Source organism: Oryx dammah, unplaced genomic scaffold, assembly GCF_014754425.2.
Source record: "Oryx dammah isolate SB20612 unplaced genomic scaffold, SCBI_Odam_1.1 HiC_scaffold_17, whole genome shotgun sequence".
Taxonomy (NCBI): domain Eukaryota; kingdom Metazoa; phylum Chordata; class Mammalia; order Artiodactyla; family Bovidae; genus Oryx; species Oryx dammah.
Window position 1 is genome coordinate 253,491 of NW_024070201.1, and position 16,763 is coordinate 270,253.

Below are 16,763 nucleotides of genomic sequence, written 5' to 3' on the forward strand. Positions count from 1 at the left end.
CCTAGGAGGTTGGAATGACGTTGATAAATTCTAGAAATGATATAATTCCTGCGGAGGCAAATCTTAAATGTTTGTTTGAATCATTCTTTTTTTCAGGAATTAATATATAAAAATAAATTGTTTGGAAATATTTGTTTTCTGTTATGGCCTAAGGAGAAAATGTCTGATTGAAAATGACTGTCACAGGTGGAGAAAAATAAATGGATGTCGTTCATGAACATGAGGGTGCCATCACACATTGTCTCCCCAAGGTGACAGCAAGTCTTATCAGCAGTTGTGATCACATTCTTCTAAACCATGGGATCAAAGCCCCTTCATGGTAAATGTTACAAAATTATAAAATACTATAACTTAGCTCACCATAGTGAAAATGTGTTATTAACAACTTTGTGTATATATGTACATATATGGCCATACCATACATTGATTTGTGGATATTAGAGAAATATTATAGAAATATTAAAAAATTGTTAATAATGGTAAATTTGAGAAGTGAGATTGGAAGATCAGAGTGGGACAAAGAAAAGGAAATCTTTTACTTTATATTCTTTTAGAGATTAAACGTTTTTCTATGAAAATGTATAACTTTTTAATGTAAAATTAATGTAGATATACAGATATAAACGTAAAAATGAAATACCTACATATATAATGTGCAACTTTTTACACACAATGCACTCCCATGTTACCTGTAAAACTATAAACTGAGTCTTTAGCTTTTCTGTCATTAGCTTATAGCTTTTAATCGTGGATTTAAAATCGACATTTCTGTAATGCAGTTAAACTTGGTCCGGTTCTCATAAATATAACTTTTATTTAATACATAGAAAAGACACTGCAATTAGTTCAAAAGTTCCTTTCTTCTAATCAATTTCCAAAAGGCTTGTTTCACATTCCTGTTCCTCAAACTATAAATGATGGGGTTCAACATAGGGCTTACAAAAGTGTAGAAAACAGCAATGATTTTGGACTGCTCCACTGACTGGTCTGTGGGAGGTCTAAGGTACATACAGAACAGGGTCCCATAAAACACAGTCACTGCCGCCAGATGGGACCCACAGGTGGAAAAAGCTTTGTGCCTGCCTTCAGCAGAGTGCATCTTCAGGATGGCAGTGAGAATGAAGATGTAGGAGATGAGGATTATGAGAAGAGAGGTGGAGAGGTTAAATCCCGCCACCACAAACATGGATGTCTCCTTAATGTAAGTGTCAGAGCAGGAGAGTCAAATGAAGGGTGGGTCAGCGCAATAGAAGTGATTAATGACAGTGGAGCCACAGAAGGTCAAGCGGTATGTCCACATGGTTTCCATCAGGCCACTAAGGAACCCGTAGGTATATGGACCAGCAATCAGGCGAATGCAGACCCCCTTGGACATTTTGCTGCTATAAATCAAAGGATTACAGATGGCCATGTACCTATCATAAGCCATCACAGCTAGCGTGTAATATTCAGTAATCACTATGGCAATGAATAAATAGCACTGGATTAAACAAGCAGTGTAGGAAATGTTTTTTTTTCTCTGATAAGAAATTCACCAACATCTTGGGAGTCACGTTAGTGGAATACCACAAATCCAAGCAGGACAAACTGGCAAGAAAAAAGTACATAGGGGTGTGGGGGCATGAATCTATCCTAATCAATAGCAACATCCCAAGGTTCCCTCCCACGGTGATCAGATAGATCCCCAGGAACAGCACAAAGAGGACGGGCTGAAGATCTGGACGATCTGTTAACCCCAACAGAACAAATTCAGTCACCAAGGTGGAATTTCCTCTGCCCATTTTCTTAGGTGCCAGCATTGTTCACTTCAGTCAGTCAATCAGTTCAGTAGCTCAGTCGTGTCCCACTCTTTGCGAGTTCACTTAGATAAATTAAAATTATTCACTTAGATAAATTAAAATAAGAAGTGAATGAGAAGTCCATCATACATTTCTTCTCTATCTTTCTTGTATTCCCTTTCTCTCTTTTTCTTTGACCCTCAGTTACCCTCACACATAGCTATCATCAGTCGTAGTCTCAGACTGAAGGAGGTAAGACATTTAATAAGGTCATAATCCCTAATAGCTAAGTATACAATGTACAGATGATTCCCAAACAGAATGCCTCTTGTGTCTCCACCTTACTTTGGAATGAGGAAAAGTGAAAGTGAAAGTGAAGTCACTCAGTCATGTCCGACTCTTTGCAACCCCATGGACTGTAGCTACCAGGCTCCTCTGTCCATGGGATTTTCCAGGCAAGAGTACTCAAGTGGGTTGCCATTTCCTTCTCGAGGGGATCTTCCCAACCCAGTGGTCAAACCAGGGTCCCCTTCATTGCAAGCAGATGCTTTACCATCTGAGCCACCAGGGCAGTCTCATTGGAATTAGGGAATTATAATGCAAAGTTTATCTTAAAATGGCTTCAACCACCAACTGTTACTTACAGATTACTATAAAATTGTAGATTCATCATTGGTCCCAAGGATGATTCTGGAAAAAATGGTGAGCATGTTTGGAAACACTTTTGCAGTCTTTAGTAGTATGTGCATATTTATTTGTTTATGAGTCATGCCACATGTAGGATCTTAGTTACCTGACCAGGGATCAGGGACCTGCCGGTGACCCCTGCAGTGGAAGCAGAGTCTTAACCACTGGAAAACCATGGAAGCTTCCCAGTATGTGCATACTTAGAAATTCAAACATTGAAAATTGTATTTCCTACTTACTGTATTGTTGTTGTTGTTTAGTTGCTAAGTGATGCTCAACTCTTTTGTGACCCCATGGACTATAGCCTACCAGGCTTCTCTGTCCATAGGATTTCCCAGGCAAGAATACTGGAGTGGGTTGCCATTTCCTTCTTAAGGGGATCTTCCTGATCCAGCGATTGAACCCGCATCTCCTCCATTGGTAGGTGGATTATTTATCACTGAGTATTAGAGTCCCACATTATAGGAATTTGAAGAAAAATTACTGAGGCCTATTTTACCAATCACTCATCTCCAACTCTTTGCTAACTCATGGACTATAGTCTGTCAACCTCCTCTGTTCATGGAATTATCCAGGCAATCATACTATTGTGAGTAGTCATTCTCCTATCCATGGGATCTTCCCATCCCAGGAATCAAACCTGAGTCTTCCACATTGCAGCCAGATTCTTTACAGTCTCAGCCACAGGGGAAGTTCCACTTTATTACTATGTCCCCACAATACAAGAGGATGTAGCATTCCTATCTGAATAGACCAAAAACAAAGACTCCAGATTCAGAAATAACAGTCCTGTATGAATTATAGGAATAATTTTTCATTCAGAAAAGTTTATGTAGATAAAGGAAGAGAGACTTGGATAGGGGAAAAGAGAAGCGGCAAAAACTTATAGTTTTGTTTGCTTATCCATTTATATATTTATTTTTCATTTATCCAAGATAGCACTTAAGAAGTTTATAACATATAGCAAAATTTGGTAACTTTGGGCTTCCCTGGTGGCTCAGAGGTTAAAGCGTCTGCCTCCAATGCGGGAGACCTGGATTTGATCTCTGGGTCGGGAAGATCCCCTGGAGAAGGAAATGACAACCCACTCCAGTATTCTTGCCTGGAGAATCCCATGGACGGAGGAGCCTGGTAGGCTACAGTCCACTGGGTCGCAAAAGAGTTGGTCACGACTGAGCGACTTCACCTTTCACCTTGTGCTGCTAGGGGAACAGAAATTTGACTCTAAGCTTTCTAGCATCACATAGTTCAATTAATTCAATTTAGGCCAATTTATATAATAAATAGTTCAATTATCTTCTTTACAAATTGCAATGTTCTGAAGTTGTTTAAAAATAAAAACAAACTAATCAACAGAGGTAGAATCATTCTTAATGCAGAGCTTCAGTTCAATTCAGTTCAGTTCAGTTCAGTCACTTAGTCATGTCCGACGCTTTGTGAACCCATAAATCGCAGCACACCAGGCCTCCCTGTCCATCACCAACTCCCGGAGTTAACTCAAATTCACATGCAGAGTCGGTGATGCCATCCAGCCATCTCAACCTCTGTCGTCCCCTTCTCCTCCTGCCCTCAATCCCTCCCAGCATCAGTCTTTTCCAAAAGTTAACTCTTCACATTAGGTGGCTAAAGTATTGGAGTTTCAGCTTTAGCATCCGTCCTTCCAAAGAATACCCAGGACTGATCTCCTTTAGAATGGATTGGTTGGATCTCCTTGCCGTCCAAGGGACTCTCAAGAGCCTTCTCCAACACCACAGTTCAAAAGCATCAATTCTTCAGTGTTCAGCTTTCTTCACAGTCCAACACTAACATCCATACAGACCACTGGAAAAACCATAGCCTTGACTAGATGGATCTTTGTTCCAAAGTAATGTCTCTGCTTTTCAATATGCTATCTATGTTGGTCATAAGTTTCCTTCCAAGGAGTAAGTGTCTTTTATTTGATGCCTGCAATCACCATCTGCAGTAATTTTGGAGCTCAAATAAATAAATAAATAAAGTCTGACACTGTTTCCACTGTTTCCCCATCTATTTGCCAGGAAGTGATAGGACCAGATGCCATAACCTTAGTTTTCTGAAAGTTTTGCTTTAAGACAATTTTTTCACTTTCCTCTTTCATTTTCATCAAGGGGCTTTTTATTTCCTCTTCACTTTCTGCCATAAGGGTGGTGTCATCTGTATATCTGAGGTTACTGATATTTCTCCCGGCAGACTTGATTCCAGCTTGTGCTTCTTCTAGCCCAGCGTTTCTCATGATGCACTCTGCATATAAGTTAAATAAGCATGGTGATAATATACAGCCTTGCTGTACTCCTTTTCCTATTTGGAACCAGTCTGTTGTTCCATGTCCAGTTCTAACTGTTGCTTCCTGACCTGCATACAGGTTTCTCAAGAGGCATGTCAGGTGGTCTGGTATCCCCATCTCTTCAAGAATTTTCCACAGTTTATTGTGATCCACACAGTTTTTGGCATAGTCAATAAAGCAGAAATAGATGTTTTTCTGGAACTCTCTTTCTTTTGTGATGATTCAGCAGATGTTGGCAATTTGATCTCTGGTTCCTCTGATTTTTTTATAACCAGCTTGAGCATCTGGAAGTTCATAGATCATATACTGCTGAAGCCTGGCTTGCAGAATTTTGAGCATTACTTTACCAGTGTGTGAGATGAGTGAAATTGTGTTGTAGTTTGAGCATTGCCTTTCTTTGGGATTGGAATGAAAACTGACCTTTTCCAGTCCTATGGCCACTGCTGAGTTTTCCAAATTTGCTGGCATATTGAGTGAAGCACTTTCACAGCATCATCTTTCAGGAATTGAAATAGCTCAACTGGAATTCCATCACCTCCACTAGCTTTGTTCGTAGTGATACTTTCTAAGGCCCACTTGACTTCACATTCCAGGATGTCTGGCTCTAGGTGAGTGATCACACCACCGTGATTATCTGGGTCATGAAGATCTTTTTTGTACAGTTCTTCTGTGTATTTTGCCACCTCTTCTTAATATCTTCTGCTTCTGTTTGATCCATACAATTTCTGTGTTTTATCGAGCCCATCTTTGCATGAAATGTTCCCTTGGTATCTCTGATTTTCTTGAAGAGATCTCTAGTCTTTCCCATTCTGTTGTTTTCCTCTAGTTTTTGCATTGATCACTGAGGAAGGCTTTCTTATCTCTCCTTGCTATTCTTTGGAACTCTGCATTCAGATGCTTATATCTTTCCTTTTCTCCTTTGCTTTTCACCTCTCTTCTTTTCACAGCTATTTATAAGGCCTCCCAGACAGCCATTTTGCTTATTTGCATTTCTTTTCCATGGGGATGGTCTTGATTCCTGTCTCCTGTACAATGTCACGAACCTCCATCCATATTTCAGCAGGCATTCTATCTATCAGATCTAGGCCCTTAAATCTATTTCTCACGTCCACTGTATAATCATATGGGATTTGATTTAGTTCATATCTGAGTGGTCTAGTGGTTTTCCCTACTTTCTTCAATTTAAGTCTGAATTTAGCAATAAGGAGTTTATGTTCTATGCCACAGTCAGCTCCTGGTCTTGTTTTTGCTGACTGTATAGAGTTTCTCCATCTTTGGCTGCAAAGAAAATAACCAATCTAATTTCATTGTTGACCATCTGGTGATGTCCATGTGTAGAGTCTTCTCTTGTGTTGTTGGAAGAGGGTGTTTGCTATGACCAGTGTGTTCTCTTGGTAAAACTCTATTAGTCTTTGCCCTGTTTCATTTCATATTCCAAGACCAAATTTGCCTATTAAGGCAGTTGTTTCTTGACTTCTTGCTTTTACATTCTAGTCCCCTATAATGAAAAGGACATCTTTTTTGGGTGTTAGTTCTAAAAGGTCTTGTAGGTCTTCATAGAGCCATTCAACTTCAGCTTCTTCAGCATTACTGATTGGGGCATAGAATTGGATTACTGTGATATTAAATGGTTTTCCCTGGAAACGAACAGAGATCATTCTGTCGTTTTTGAGATTGCATCCAAGGACTGCATTTCAGACTCTTTTGTTGACCATGACGGATACTCCATTTCTTCTAAGGGATTCCTGCCCACAGTAGTAGATATAATGGTCATCTGAGTTAAATTCACCCATTCCAATCCATTTTAGTTCACTGATTCCTAGAATGTCAACATTCACTCTTGCCATCTCCTGTTTGACCACTTCCTATTTGCCTTGTTTCATGAACCTAACATTCCAGGTTCCTATGCATATTGCTCTTTATAACATCGGACCATGCTTCTATCACCAGTCACATTCACAACTGGATATTGTTTTGGCTTTGGCTCCATCCCTTCATTCTTTCTGGAGTTATTTCTCCACTGATCTCCAGTAGCATATTGGGCACCTACTGACCTGGGGAGTTCCTCTTTCAGTATCCTATCATTTTGCCTTTTCATACTGTTCATGGGATTCTCAAGGCAAGAATACTGACGTGGTTTGCCATTCCCTTCTCCAGTGGACCACATTCTGTCAGACCTCTCCACCATGACCCGCCTGTCTTGGGCAGCCACACATGGCATGGCTTAGTTTCATTGAGTTAGACAAGGGTGCGGTCCATGTGATTAGAATGACTAGTTGTCTGTGATTTGGTTTCAGGGTGTCTGCCCTCTGTCACCTCTTGAAACACCTACTGTCTTACTTGGGTTTGTCTTACCTTAGACATGCGGTATCTCTTCATGGCTGCTCCAGCAAAGTGCAGCCACTGCTCCTTACCTTGGTCAAGGAGTATCACCTCACGCCTGGCCCTCCTGACCTTGAACCTGGAGTAGCTCCTCTCGGGCGTCCTGCGCCCACACAGCCACTGCTCCTTGGACGTGAAGTTGCTCCTCTCAGCTGCCGCCCCTGACCTCGGGCATGGGGTTGTTCCTCTCAGCGGCTCCTGCACCATTGCAGCCTTGCACTCCCGGCCACCGTCCCTGACCTCAGACCTGGGGTAGCTCCTCTCAGCCACTGGCTACCACCTCTGACCTTGGGCGAGCGGTAGCTCCTCTTGGCCACACTTCTGTGCTGTCTGTCACAGCTGGCACGCTTCTGATACTAACCCAGCAGCCACTCACAATAGTCTAATTTTAACTGGTCATTCCAAGTTGTCTGTTCTAAGATCTTGTGTGTGTATGTGTGTGTGTGTTAATCACTCAGTTGTGTCACTCTTTACAACCCTAAGGACTGTTGCCCACCATCCTCCTCTGCCATGAAATTCTCCAGGAAAGAATACTGGAGTGGGTTGCCATTCCCTTATTCAGGGGATATTTCTGACTCAGAGACTGAACCTGAGTCTCCCACATTGCAGATAGATTATTTATCATCTGAGCCATCTAAGATCTTAAGCGAAGTGAAGTAAAGTGAATTCGCCCAGTCATGTCCAACTCTCTGACCCCATGGACTGTCGCCTACCATGTGCCTCCGGCCATGGGATTTTCCAGGCAAGAGTACTGGAGTGGGTTGTCATTTCCTTCTCCAGAGGATCTTCCCGACTCAGGGATTGAACCCAGGTCTCCCACATTGTAGGCAGACACTTTACCATCTGAGCCACCAGGGAAGTCTTAACAGCTAAGACCTTAAGAGCTTCCAAATTTAAAGAAATATCAGAATTTATTGTTTTGTGTGTAAAACTTACAAAATACAGCATTGGCAAATAATCTGAATTTTAAACCTATTCTTAACCAGAGCATTACAAATCTGTATGCTTGATATATTGAAATGCAGATAACAATATATTGACTATATTTATAGTATCTAAGGTGTTCCTAGAGGTTGAATTAAGTACCCTCAGAAGTTAGCTACTTTAATTTTGTGATATTTCCAAGATGGCATATGAGTTAGTCATTATAATAAGGTAATCTTTGTACACAAACAGCAGTCAACTCTACATGTATGTGAGTCACTTTGCCAGGGAAATAAAGGTAAATGGTAACAGTGCTTGCCTCAAAAGATCTGTTTGGTGTATTCATGATAAAGGAGATAAATGAAGAGAAAATTAACATTAGAAGTAATTTAGAAAGCCCAGAGATAAATCCACACACCTGTGGACACCTTATCTTCAACAAAGGAGGCAAGTATATGCAGTGGATTAAAAACAATCTCTTTAACAAGTAGTGCTGGGAAAACTGGTCAACCACTTGTAAAAGAATGAAACTAGATCACTTTCTAACACCATACACAAAAATAAACACAAAACGGATTAAAGATCTAAAGATAAGACCAGAAACTATAAAACTGCTAGAAGAGAACATAGGCAAAATACTCTCCGACATAAATCACAGCAGGATCCTCTATAATCCACCTCCCAGAATACTGGAAATAAAAGCAAAAATAAACAAATGGGATCCAATTAAAATTAAAAGCTTCTGCACAACAAAGGAAACTATAAGCAAGTTGAAAAAATAGCCTTCAGATTGGGAGAAAATAATAGCAAATGAAGCAACTGACAAACAACTAATCTCAAAAATATACAAGCAACACCTGCAGCTAAATTCCAGAAAAATAAACGACCCAATCAAAAAATGGGCCAAAGAATTAAATAGACATTTCTCCAAAGAAGACATACAGAAGGCTAACAAACACATGAAAAGATGCTCAACATCACTCATTATCAGAGAAATGCAAATTAAAGCCACAATGAGGTACCATTTCAAGCCAGTCATAATGGCTGAGATCCAAAAGTCCACAAGCAATAAATGCTGGAGAGGGTGTGGAGAAAAGGGAACCCTCTGACACTGTTGGTGGGAATGCAAACTAGTACAGCCACTATGGAGAACAGTATGGAGGTTCCTTATAAAACTAGAAATAGAACTGCCTTATGACACAGCAATTGCACTGCTGGGCATACACATAGAGGAAACCAGAATTGAAAGAGACTCATGTACCCCAGTGTTCATCACTCCACTGTTTATAATAACTAGGACATGGAAGCAACCTAGATGTCCATCAGCAGATGAATGGATAATAAAGCTGTGATACATATAGACAATGGAGTATTACTAAGCCATTAAAAAGAATACATTTGAATCAGTTCTAATGAGATGGATGAAACTGGAGCCGATTATCCAGAGTGAAGTAAGCCAGAAAGAAAAACACCAATACAGTATACTAACACATATATATGGAATTTAGAAAGATGGTAATGATGACCCTTTATGCGAGAGAGCAAAAAAGACACAGATGTATAGAACAGTCTTTTGGACTCTGTGGGAGAGGGAGAGGGTGGGATGATTTGGGGGAATGGCATTGAAACATGTATAATATCATATAAGAAACAAATCACCAGTCTAGGTTCGATGCAGGATGTAGGATGCTTGGGGCTGGTGCACTGGGATGACCTGGAGGGATGGTTTGGGGGAGGGGGAGGAGGGGGGTGGGATCAGGATTGGGAACACTTGTACACCCGTGGCAGATTCATGTTGATGTATGGCAAAACCAATACAATATTGTAAAGTAAAATAATAATAATAATAATAATTTTTTTAAAGGGGAAAAAGAAGTGATTAGTTCAATAATAAAGATTTGAATGGAGTAATTAATTGTGTTCTAGAATCAGTATATGGATCAAAGAATAATAACATTTAACAAGAGTTTGAAGGAAAATTAAGAATTTTCTACAAGAACAAGGATAAAGAGGACTTTCAGATAGAGTGAACATGCAGATACAAAAGGCTTTCAAGAGAAATCAAGTAAATCCATAGGTATATTTTCAAGGATTAATTTTCTACAAGAATGAATTTTTTTACAGTACAGGAGAAAACATGTTAAAGAGAAAACAGTTAAATAAACTGAAAGTCTCCATCACAAGCTAAGAAGTGTAGATATCCTTGAAAGCTACAAGGTAGCATATCTCTGAATTTTTCTGGAAAGTATGTGTTACACCCAAATCATGGAGATGGATTAGATCCAATGTTTTCTGTTAATTTGTCAAATAAATAATTTGCAGTGCTTAAATCTATACCTTCAGTCTTTGGAAAGAAAATACAATAATTAGAGAATCAGAATTTACGTAAATAACAAAAGTATTCTTACCAGAGCACTTGGGTTTCTCTGACTTATTGGTACAGAATTCGCTTGCAATGTAGGTAGGCCCGAGTTCAGTTCCTGGGTAGGGAAGATCTCCTGGAGTATGAAATGGCAACCCACTCCAGTATTCTTGCTGGAAATCCCATGGACGATGCAATCACTGGAGCACAAAGAGTCAGGCACAGCTGAGCAACTAATTCTTTCACTCACCACAATGACGAGTCCATTTGTAAAATATTTGTTTAGAATATACAAAGCTTCCATTTAAACAGCAAAAGACACTTATCTAATCTTTAAATCTCTACACCTATGCCGTAAATAACAGCACCTGTTTAGTCACTGTATTACCTTTAACAACAAATAAAGACAAAAATACGACAAAGTTTCCTATAGACAAAGCTATGGTTTTTCCAGTAATCATGCATGAATGTGAGACTTCAACCATAAAGAAGGCTGAGCACTGAAGAATTGACACTTTTGAACTACTGTGCTAGAAACTCTTGAGAGTCCTTTGGACAGCAAGGAGGTCAAATCAGTGCATCCTAAAGGAAATCAATCCTGAATATCCACTGGAAGGACTGATGCTGAAGCTGAAGCTCTGGTACTTTGGCCACCTGATGCAAAGAACTGACTCAATGGAAAATATCCATATGCTGGGAAAAATTGAAGGCAAGAGGAGAAAGAGCAACAGAGGATGAGATGGCATCACTGATTCAATAGACCTGAGTTTGAGCAAACTCGGAGCTAATGATGGACAAAGAAGACTGGTATGCTACACTTCGTGAGGTTGCAAAAAGTTGTACATGACTTAGCAACTAAACAACAAAAGACAAAAATAGATATAATAAAAAATAAAAGAGAGAATTTAATCTGACTACTTCTTATTCTTTCCTTTAAATAGATTCAATGACACACTCCAAAATTTAGGGGGGAAAAAAGACTATACTTTCATAGTAGTACTTCCTCCCATACATGGTTGCTTCAATTTTACAAAGCAATTATGCTTTTTTATTTTATTTTACCTTTAGAAAAATCCTGCAACTGATATAAAGAAGATGTATTAATAATGAGGTTAATGGGGCAGAGATAAACATTGTTTGCTATAACCTGAGTTTTTTATATTATTGTTTTAAAAACTATTCAGCAGGGCTTCCCAGGTGGCTCACTGGTAAAGAATCTGCCTGTCAACGCAGCAGAGATGGGTTTGATCCTTGGTAGGATGATCCCACATGCTGTGGGACAGCTAAGCCTGTGCGCTACAACTACTGTGAAAGCAAATATTTTAAGTACTTTCAAATGTTTATAATTTTCACACATTTTAAATTGTCTGTGTTGAAATTAGTAATATTAAGTTCTTTTAAAATCATATTTGCCTGAGTTTCTCCACCTCTCTTTTTTCACCTCTATTTTGCCATCCATGACACTATGATCAAGAGTGATCAGCAGCCCACCAGGCTCCCCTGTCCCTGGGATTCTCCAGGAAAGAACTCTGGAGTGGGTTGCCATTTCCTTCTCCAGTGCATGAAAGTGAAAAGTGAAAGGGAAGTCGCTCAGTCGTGTCTGACTCTTCGTGACCCCCTGGACTGCAGTGTACGAGGCTCCTCTGTCCATGGGATTTTCCAGGCAAGAGTACTGGAGTGGGGTGTCATTGCCTTTTCCACAAGAGTGCTCTAATTACGTTTTTGGTCTAACTCACACTTTAACAGCATGTGGTACTGGAAACCATAATTCTCAACATCTCAGTTAAAAATTCTTTGAAAACTTAAATGTGCATATTGCAAATATAAATGGCATTGAAGATTTTTGATAAATTTGGGCATTTCTTTAGAATTAAAGCCTTTTTGTCCCACTGAAAATATCTGAAATTTTAATAGAAATTCATTTGAAGATTAGTTCTGTTTCCATAAGCAAGTGGTTATAGAGCTTGAGATATGTCAAAGACTAATGTCCAATGGTTATGAGAATGACTTTTGATAGCTTTCCATTTAATTTTTACTTCACCCAGTATTTCCTATGGTTAGAAATATTGTTTATTTGATACTTATCAAAGTAGTAACTAAATTTATCCTCCACAACTCTTTCATTTTTAACTCCTTTTCTGATGTAAACTTTAGTAAGGCAAGGAACTAGACATCCTTCTAAAAATGGTTTTCTCGTAGGACATTGATATTTCTTTTTTATTTTTTTAATGTCCAGTTTGAAATTCTGGGTCATTAGTAGTCAAGGTTGGTAGTTATCATTTTTTTGAAAGTCTAAGTTAATTTTCTTTTCTCAGGAAATATAACTGAAATAAACTCCACATTAGATTTTGCAGGCTCAAAAATGTCAAACTGCTTTCCTCTGGATTGGAACAAACCAGAATAAGCTAGGTAACAGAGAAAATATAGAATTATTTATCCTAATGAACTTGGTTCACAAGGATATTGATATTCATATATGTTTATACTCTGCTATGCACAAGTGTGAGAAAAAAAATCTTTACTTGCAATTTAGTAGGAATGATTGATCCAAAAACCAGAGGTGCTATTTATGGTAAATTGATAAACATAGTAAATATTCAGTAGAATCTTGGAGTTTGCAGAATTTCCTCTTCTCCCTCACCAAGAAAAACAAAACACAACAAGAAAAATATCAATCAGTGAAAGCACAAAGCTCACATCTTCAAGTGACACTGCTACCTGGAATACTACTCATTGAAATGTTTATAGGAGAAAAGTTTTCCCTCTTCTGGGTCCATTTAAAATTGTGTAACAGACTAATTTTGAACTGTTGTCACATTTACTAAAATATTTAAGTACCCAAGTCTACAATTTTGTGGTCCTTTAAGATGAAATGGTAGGAGAAAAGGGTATACTGAAGCCAATAAAAGAACAACAGGAAGTGGAAGTGAGTTATTGAAATTCAGTTTCAGTCTAGAAACTATCTCAACTTGTCATAAAGACATAGACAAGTCTCTAAGAATAGCTTAACAAGTAATGATATTTTAAGATAGTAAATGAAGAAGACAGATAAGTCATGCAGATGATGAACTCATACATCTCAAGTGAATATAAATTTCCCAAGGGGAGTCGCCCTTGTCTGCTGTGCAATAATAAACGCCAGCTCTTCTCCCTCCTATGTCTTTCCAGTTCAATATCTCAGAAATGTAAGGACAAAGTGCATTTTCTGATTACAGTACAACACAGTGGTTTGTACTACCCAATGGTAAATCAGTAAACCTCTCTTTAGTCTTCATTTATAAAATAATCTTTTTATCTTGCTATAGATTACTTTCTCCCATGGACTTCAGAGTCCTCACTTATTCAATATCAGAGTTTATTTATGTATTTTTTATTCAGTTTTATGTTTTGCTAGAATGAGTATAATTCCTGTTGAATCTGTCTCTCTTTTAAATTATTTCATACATTTTTTAGGGGAGTGGGATATTCTTTCAACAGATATTATTTAAAAAGGTTTATATGATTCTCAAGTGCTCACTGTAATATGGTTATTTGATGTGTATTAAATTACTGAATCAATGAAAATAATGTTATTTGTAGAACGAGGAATGTAAACACAGACCAATCTAAATAAGAAATTTATGCACAGTGACTCATTTTAACTAGCTAAGAAATTAAGATAGCTTTCAAAACTGCTTTTGTTGTCATCTGACTCCTACTGTCTAAAGACCCAAAACTGAAACAGTAAGAGAAAGTTCAGGTACAGAAGTCAGAATTTTCATTCCTACCTGACCCAAGGAAAGATTCTCTCAGGGATTTAAGTAGCCCAAGTGATGTGTTTGCTAAGAATGATTTATACCCACCTTATAATTTGGAGTTTTATCCCTAAAGAATTTATCAGCACACTCTGAAAAAAAAATAATAACAAAGTTATTGCAAGAGAAATCTCCTGAGAAATAGTAATTTATATGGATTTATACTCATTAAACTCTTGGGATTTTCACAATGCTATTTTATCAATTTGAGTTATGTTGAACTGATTGCTTTGGATTGTCAAGAGAGTTTTGCATTATGGATCACCACTTTTTAAAATTGGGTCAATAGAAAAATAAATAAAGGTATAAAATGATCACATAATTCATACACTATGATGTTTTTGTGTTATCATTTCAGTCTGAATGATTTTTTGCAAATGCTTTTCCCTAAATTATTATTGAGTGAATGCATGTTAAAAAGATTTTAATATCCAGAATAAAGTGAATAAATTATAAGACACAGGAAGAAACATCAGTTGGACAAGATATCATAATGAGTTGTCATAAAGTCAGTGCAAAATGTGAGGTCCAGGTGTTGGAAAGTAATATTTTATAGAAACCTGATGAGCATGTAATTAGCAATGCTATTTATTTGACCAAAAATGGCAATATACAGAATAAAGGTGAAGATAGCATGTTTGCATTTTCTTCTCATTTACAAGTATTCAATTATTACCTTATTCAAGAGAGGCAAAGATAAAAATGGTATAAAGCATGTGCTTAAGTAGTTCTCAGTCTAACTGGTAAATGTGGAAACAGGTGAATTTTTCTGTAGAACATATCATCCGAAGAATATATTGAAACCAAAGCTCTTACTATGGTTTATATTATTTGTGTGTATATATATATATATATATATATATTGCACAATTGCATTCATCTCACATGCTAGTAAAGTAATGCCCCAAATTCTCTAAGCCAGGCTTCAGCAGTATGTGAACCATTAATTTCCAGATGTTCAAGGAGATTTTAGGAAAGGCAGAGGAACTAGAGATCAAATTGCCAACATCTGCTGGATCATCAAAAAAGTAAGAGAGCTCAACAAAAACATCTATTTCTGCTTTATTGACTATGCAAAAGCCTTTGACTGTGTGGATCACAATAAACTGAGGAAAATTCTGAAAGAGATGGGAATACCAGACCTCCTGACCTGCCTCTTAGGAAACCTGTATGCAGGTCAGGAAGCAACAGTCAGAACTGGACATGGAACAACAGACTGGTTCCAAACAGGAAAAAGAGTACATCAAGGTTGTATATTGTCACCCTGCTTATTTAACTTATATGAAGAGTACATCATGAGAAATGCTCGGCTGGAAGAAGCAGAAGCTGGAATCAAGATTGCCAGGAGAAATATCGATAACCTCAGATATACAGATGACACCACCTTTATGGAAGAAAGTGAAGAGGAACTAAAAAGCCTCTTGATGAAGGTGAAAGAGGAGATTGAAAAAGTTGGCTTAAAGCTCCACATTCAGAAAGCAAAGATCATGGCATCTGGTCCCATCACTTCATGGCAAATAGATGGGAAAACAGTGGAAACAGTGTCAGACTTTATTTTGGGGGACTCCAAAAATCACTGCAGATGGTGATTGCAGCCGATAAATTAAGACGCTTACTCCTTGGAAGGAAAGTTATGACCAACCTAGATAGCATATTAAAAAGCTGGGACATTACTTTGCCAACAAAGGTCCGTCTAGTCAAGGCTATGGTTTTTCCAGTGGTCATGTATGGATGTGAGCGTTGGACTGTGAAGAAAGCTGAGCGCCAAAGAATTGATTCTTTTGAACTGTGGTGTTGGAGAAGACTCTTGAGATTCCCATGGATGGCAAGGAGATCCAACCAGTCCATCCCAAATGAGAATAATCCTGGGTGTTCATTGGAAGGACTGTTCGTGAGGCTGAAACTCCAGTACTTTGGCCACTTCATGTGAAGAGTTGACTCACTGGAAAAGACCCTGAAGCTGGGAGGGATTGAAGGCAGGAGGAGAAGGGAATGACAGAGGATGAGATGGCTGGATGGCATCACCGACTCAACGGACATGGGTTTGAGTGAACTCTGGGAGTTGGCGATGGACATGGAGGCCAGGCATGCTGCTGTTCATGGGGTTGCCAAGAGTTGGACACGACTGAGTGACTGAACTGATTCAATGGAATATTATTCAGTCAAAGTAAAAGAGGGTAACTGCCATTTGTTACAACATAAATGAGCCTTGAAGATATTACACTAAAGGTGACAAGTCAGAGAAACAGAAAGAAAAATATTAAATACAGTATGATCTTTTTGTGGAATCTACAACATCAGACTCTGAGAAGTATAGAATGGAACTATGATTATCAGGATCTGGAGGTTAGGTAAATAATAAGAAGTTGGCCAAAGGAACAAACCTCCAGTTATAAGACAAATTCTGGGAATCTAATATACATCATAGTGACAACACTTAACTATATGATGTATATGTGAAAGTGCTAAGAGAGTAGATGTTAAAGGTTTTTGCCACCAAAAAATAACAACAAAAAAATAATACTTGTGTGAGA

General features: G+C 38.4%; 1 protein-coding gene across 1 annotated transcript; it reads right to left on the reverse strand.

Annotated features, from left to right (window-relative positions):
- Positions 1–841: 841 nt before the first annotated feature.
- On the reverse strand, positions 842–1,799 carry LOC120876060 (olfactory receptor 1030-like). Its single transcript, XM_040257772.1, is given in 2 exon segments — positions 842–1,516; positions 1,518–1,799. Coding segments are annotated over 2 exon segments (957 nt in total).
- Positions 1,800–16,763: the final 14,964 nt, after the last annotated feature.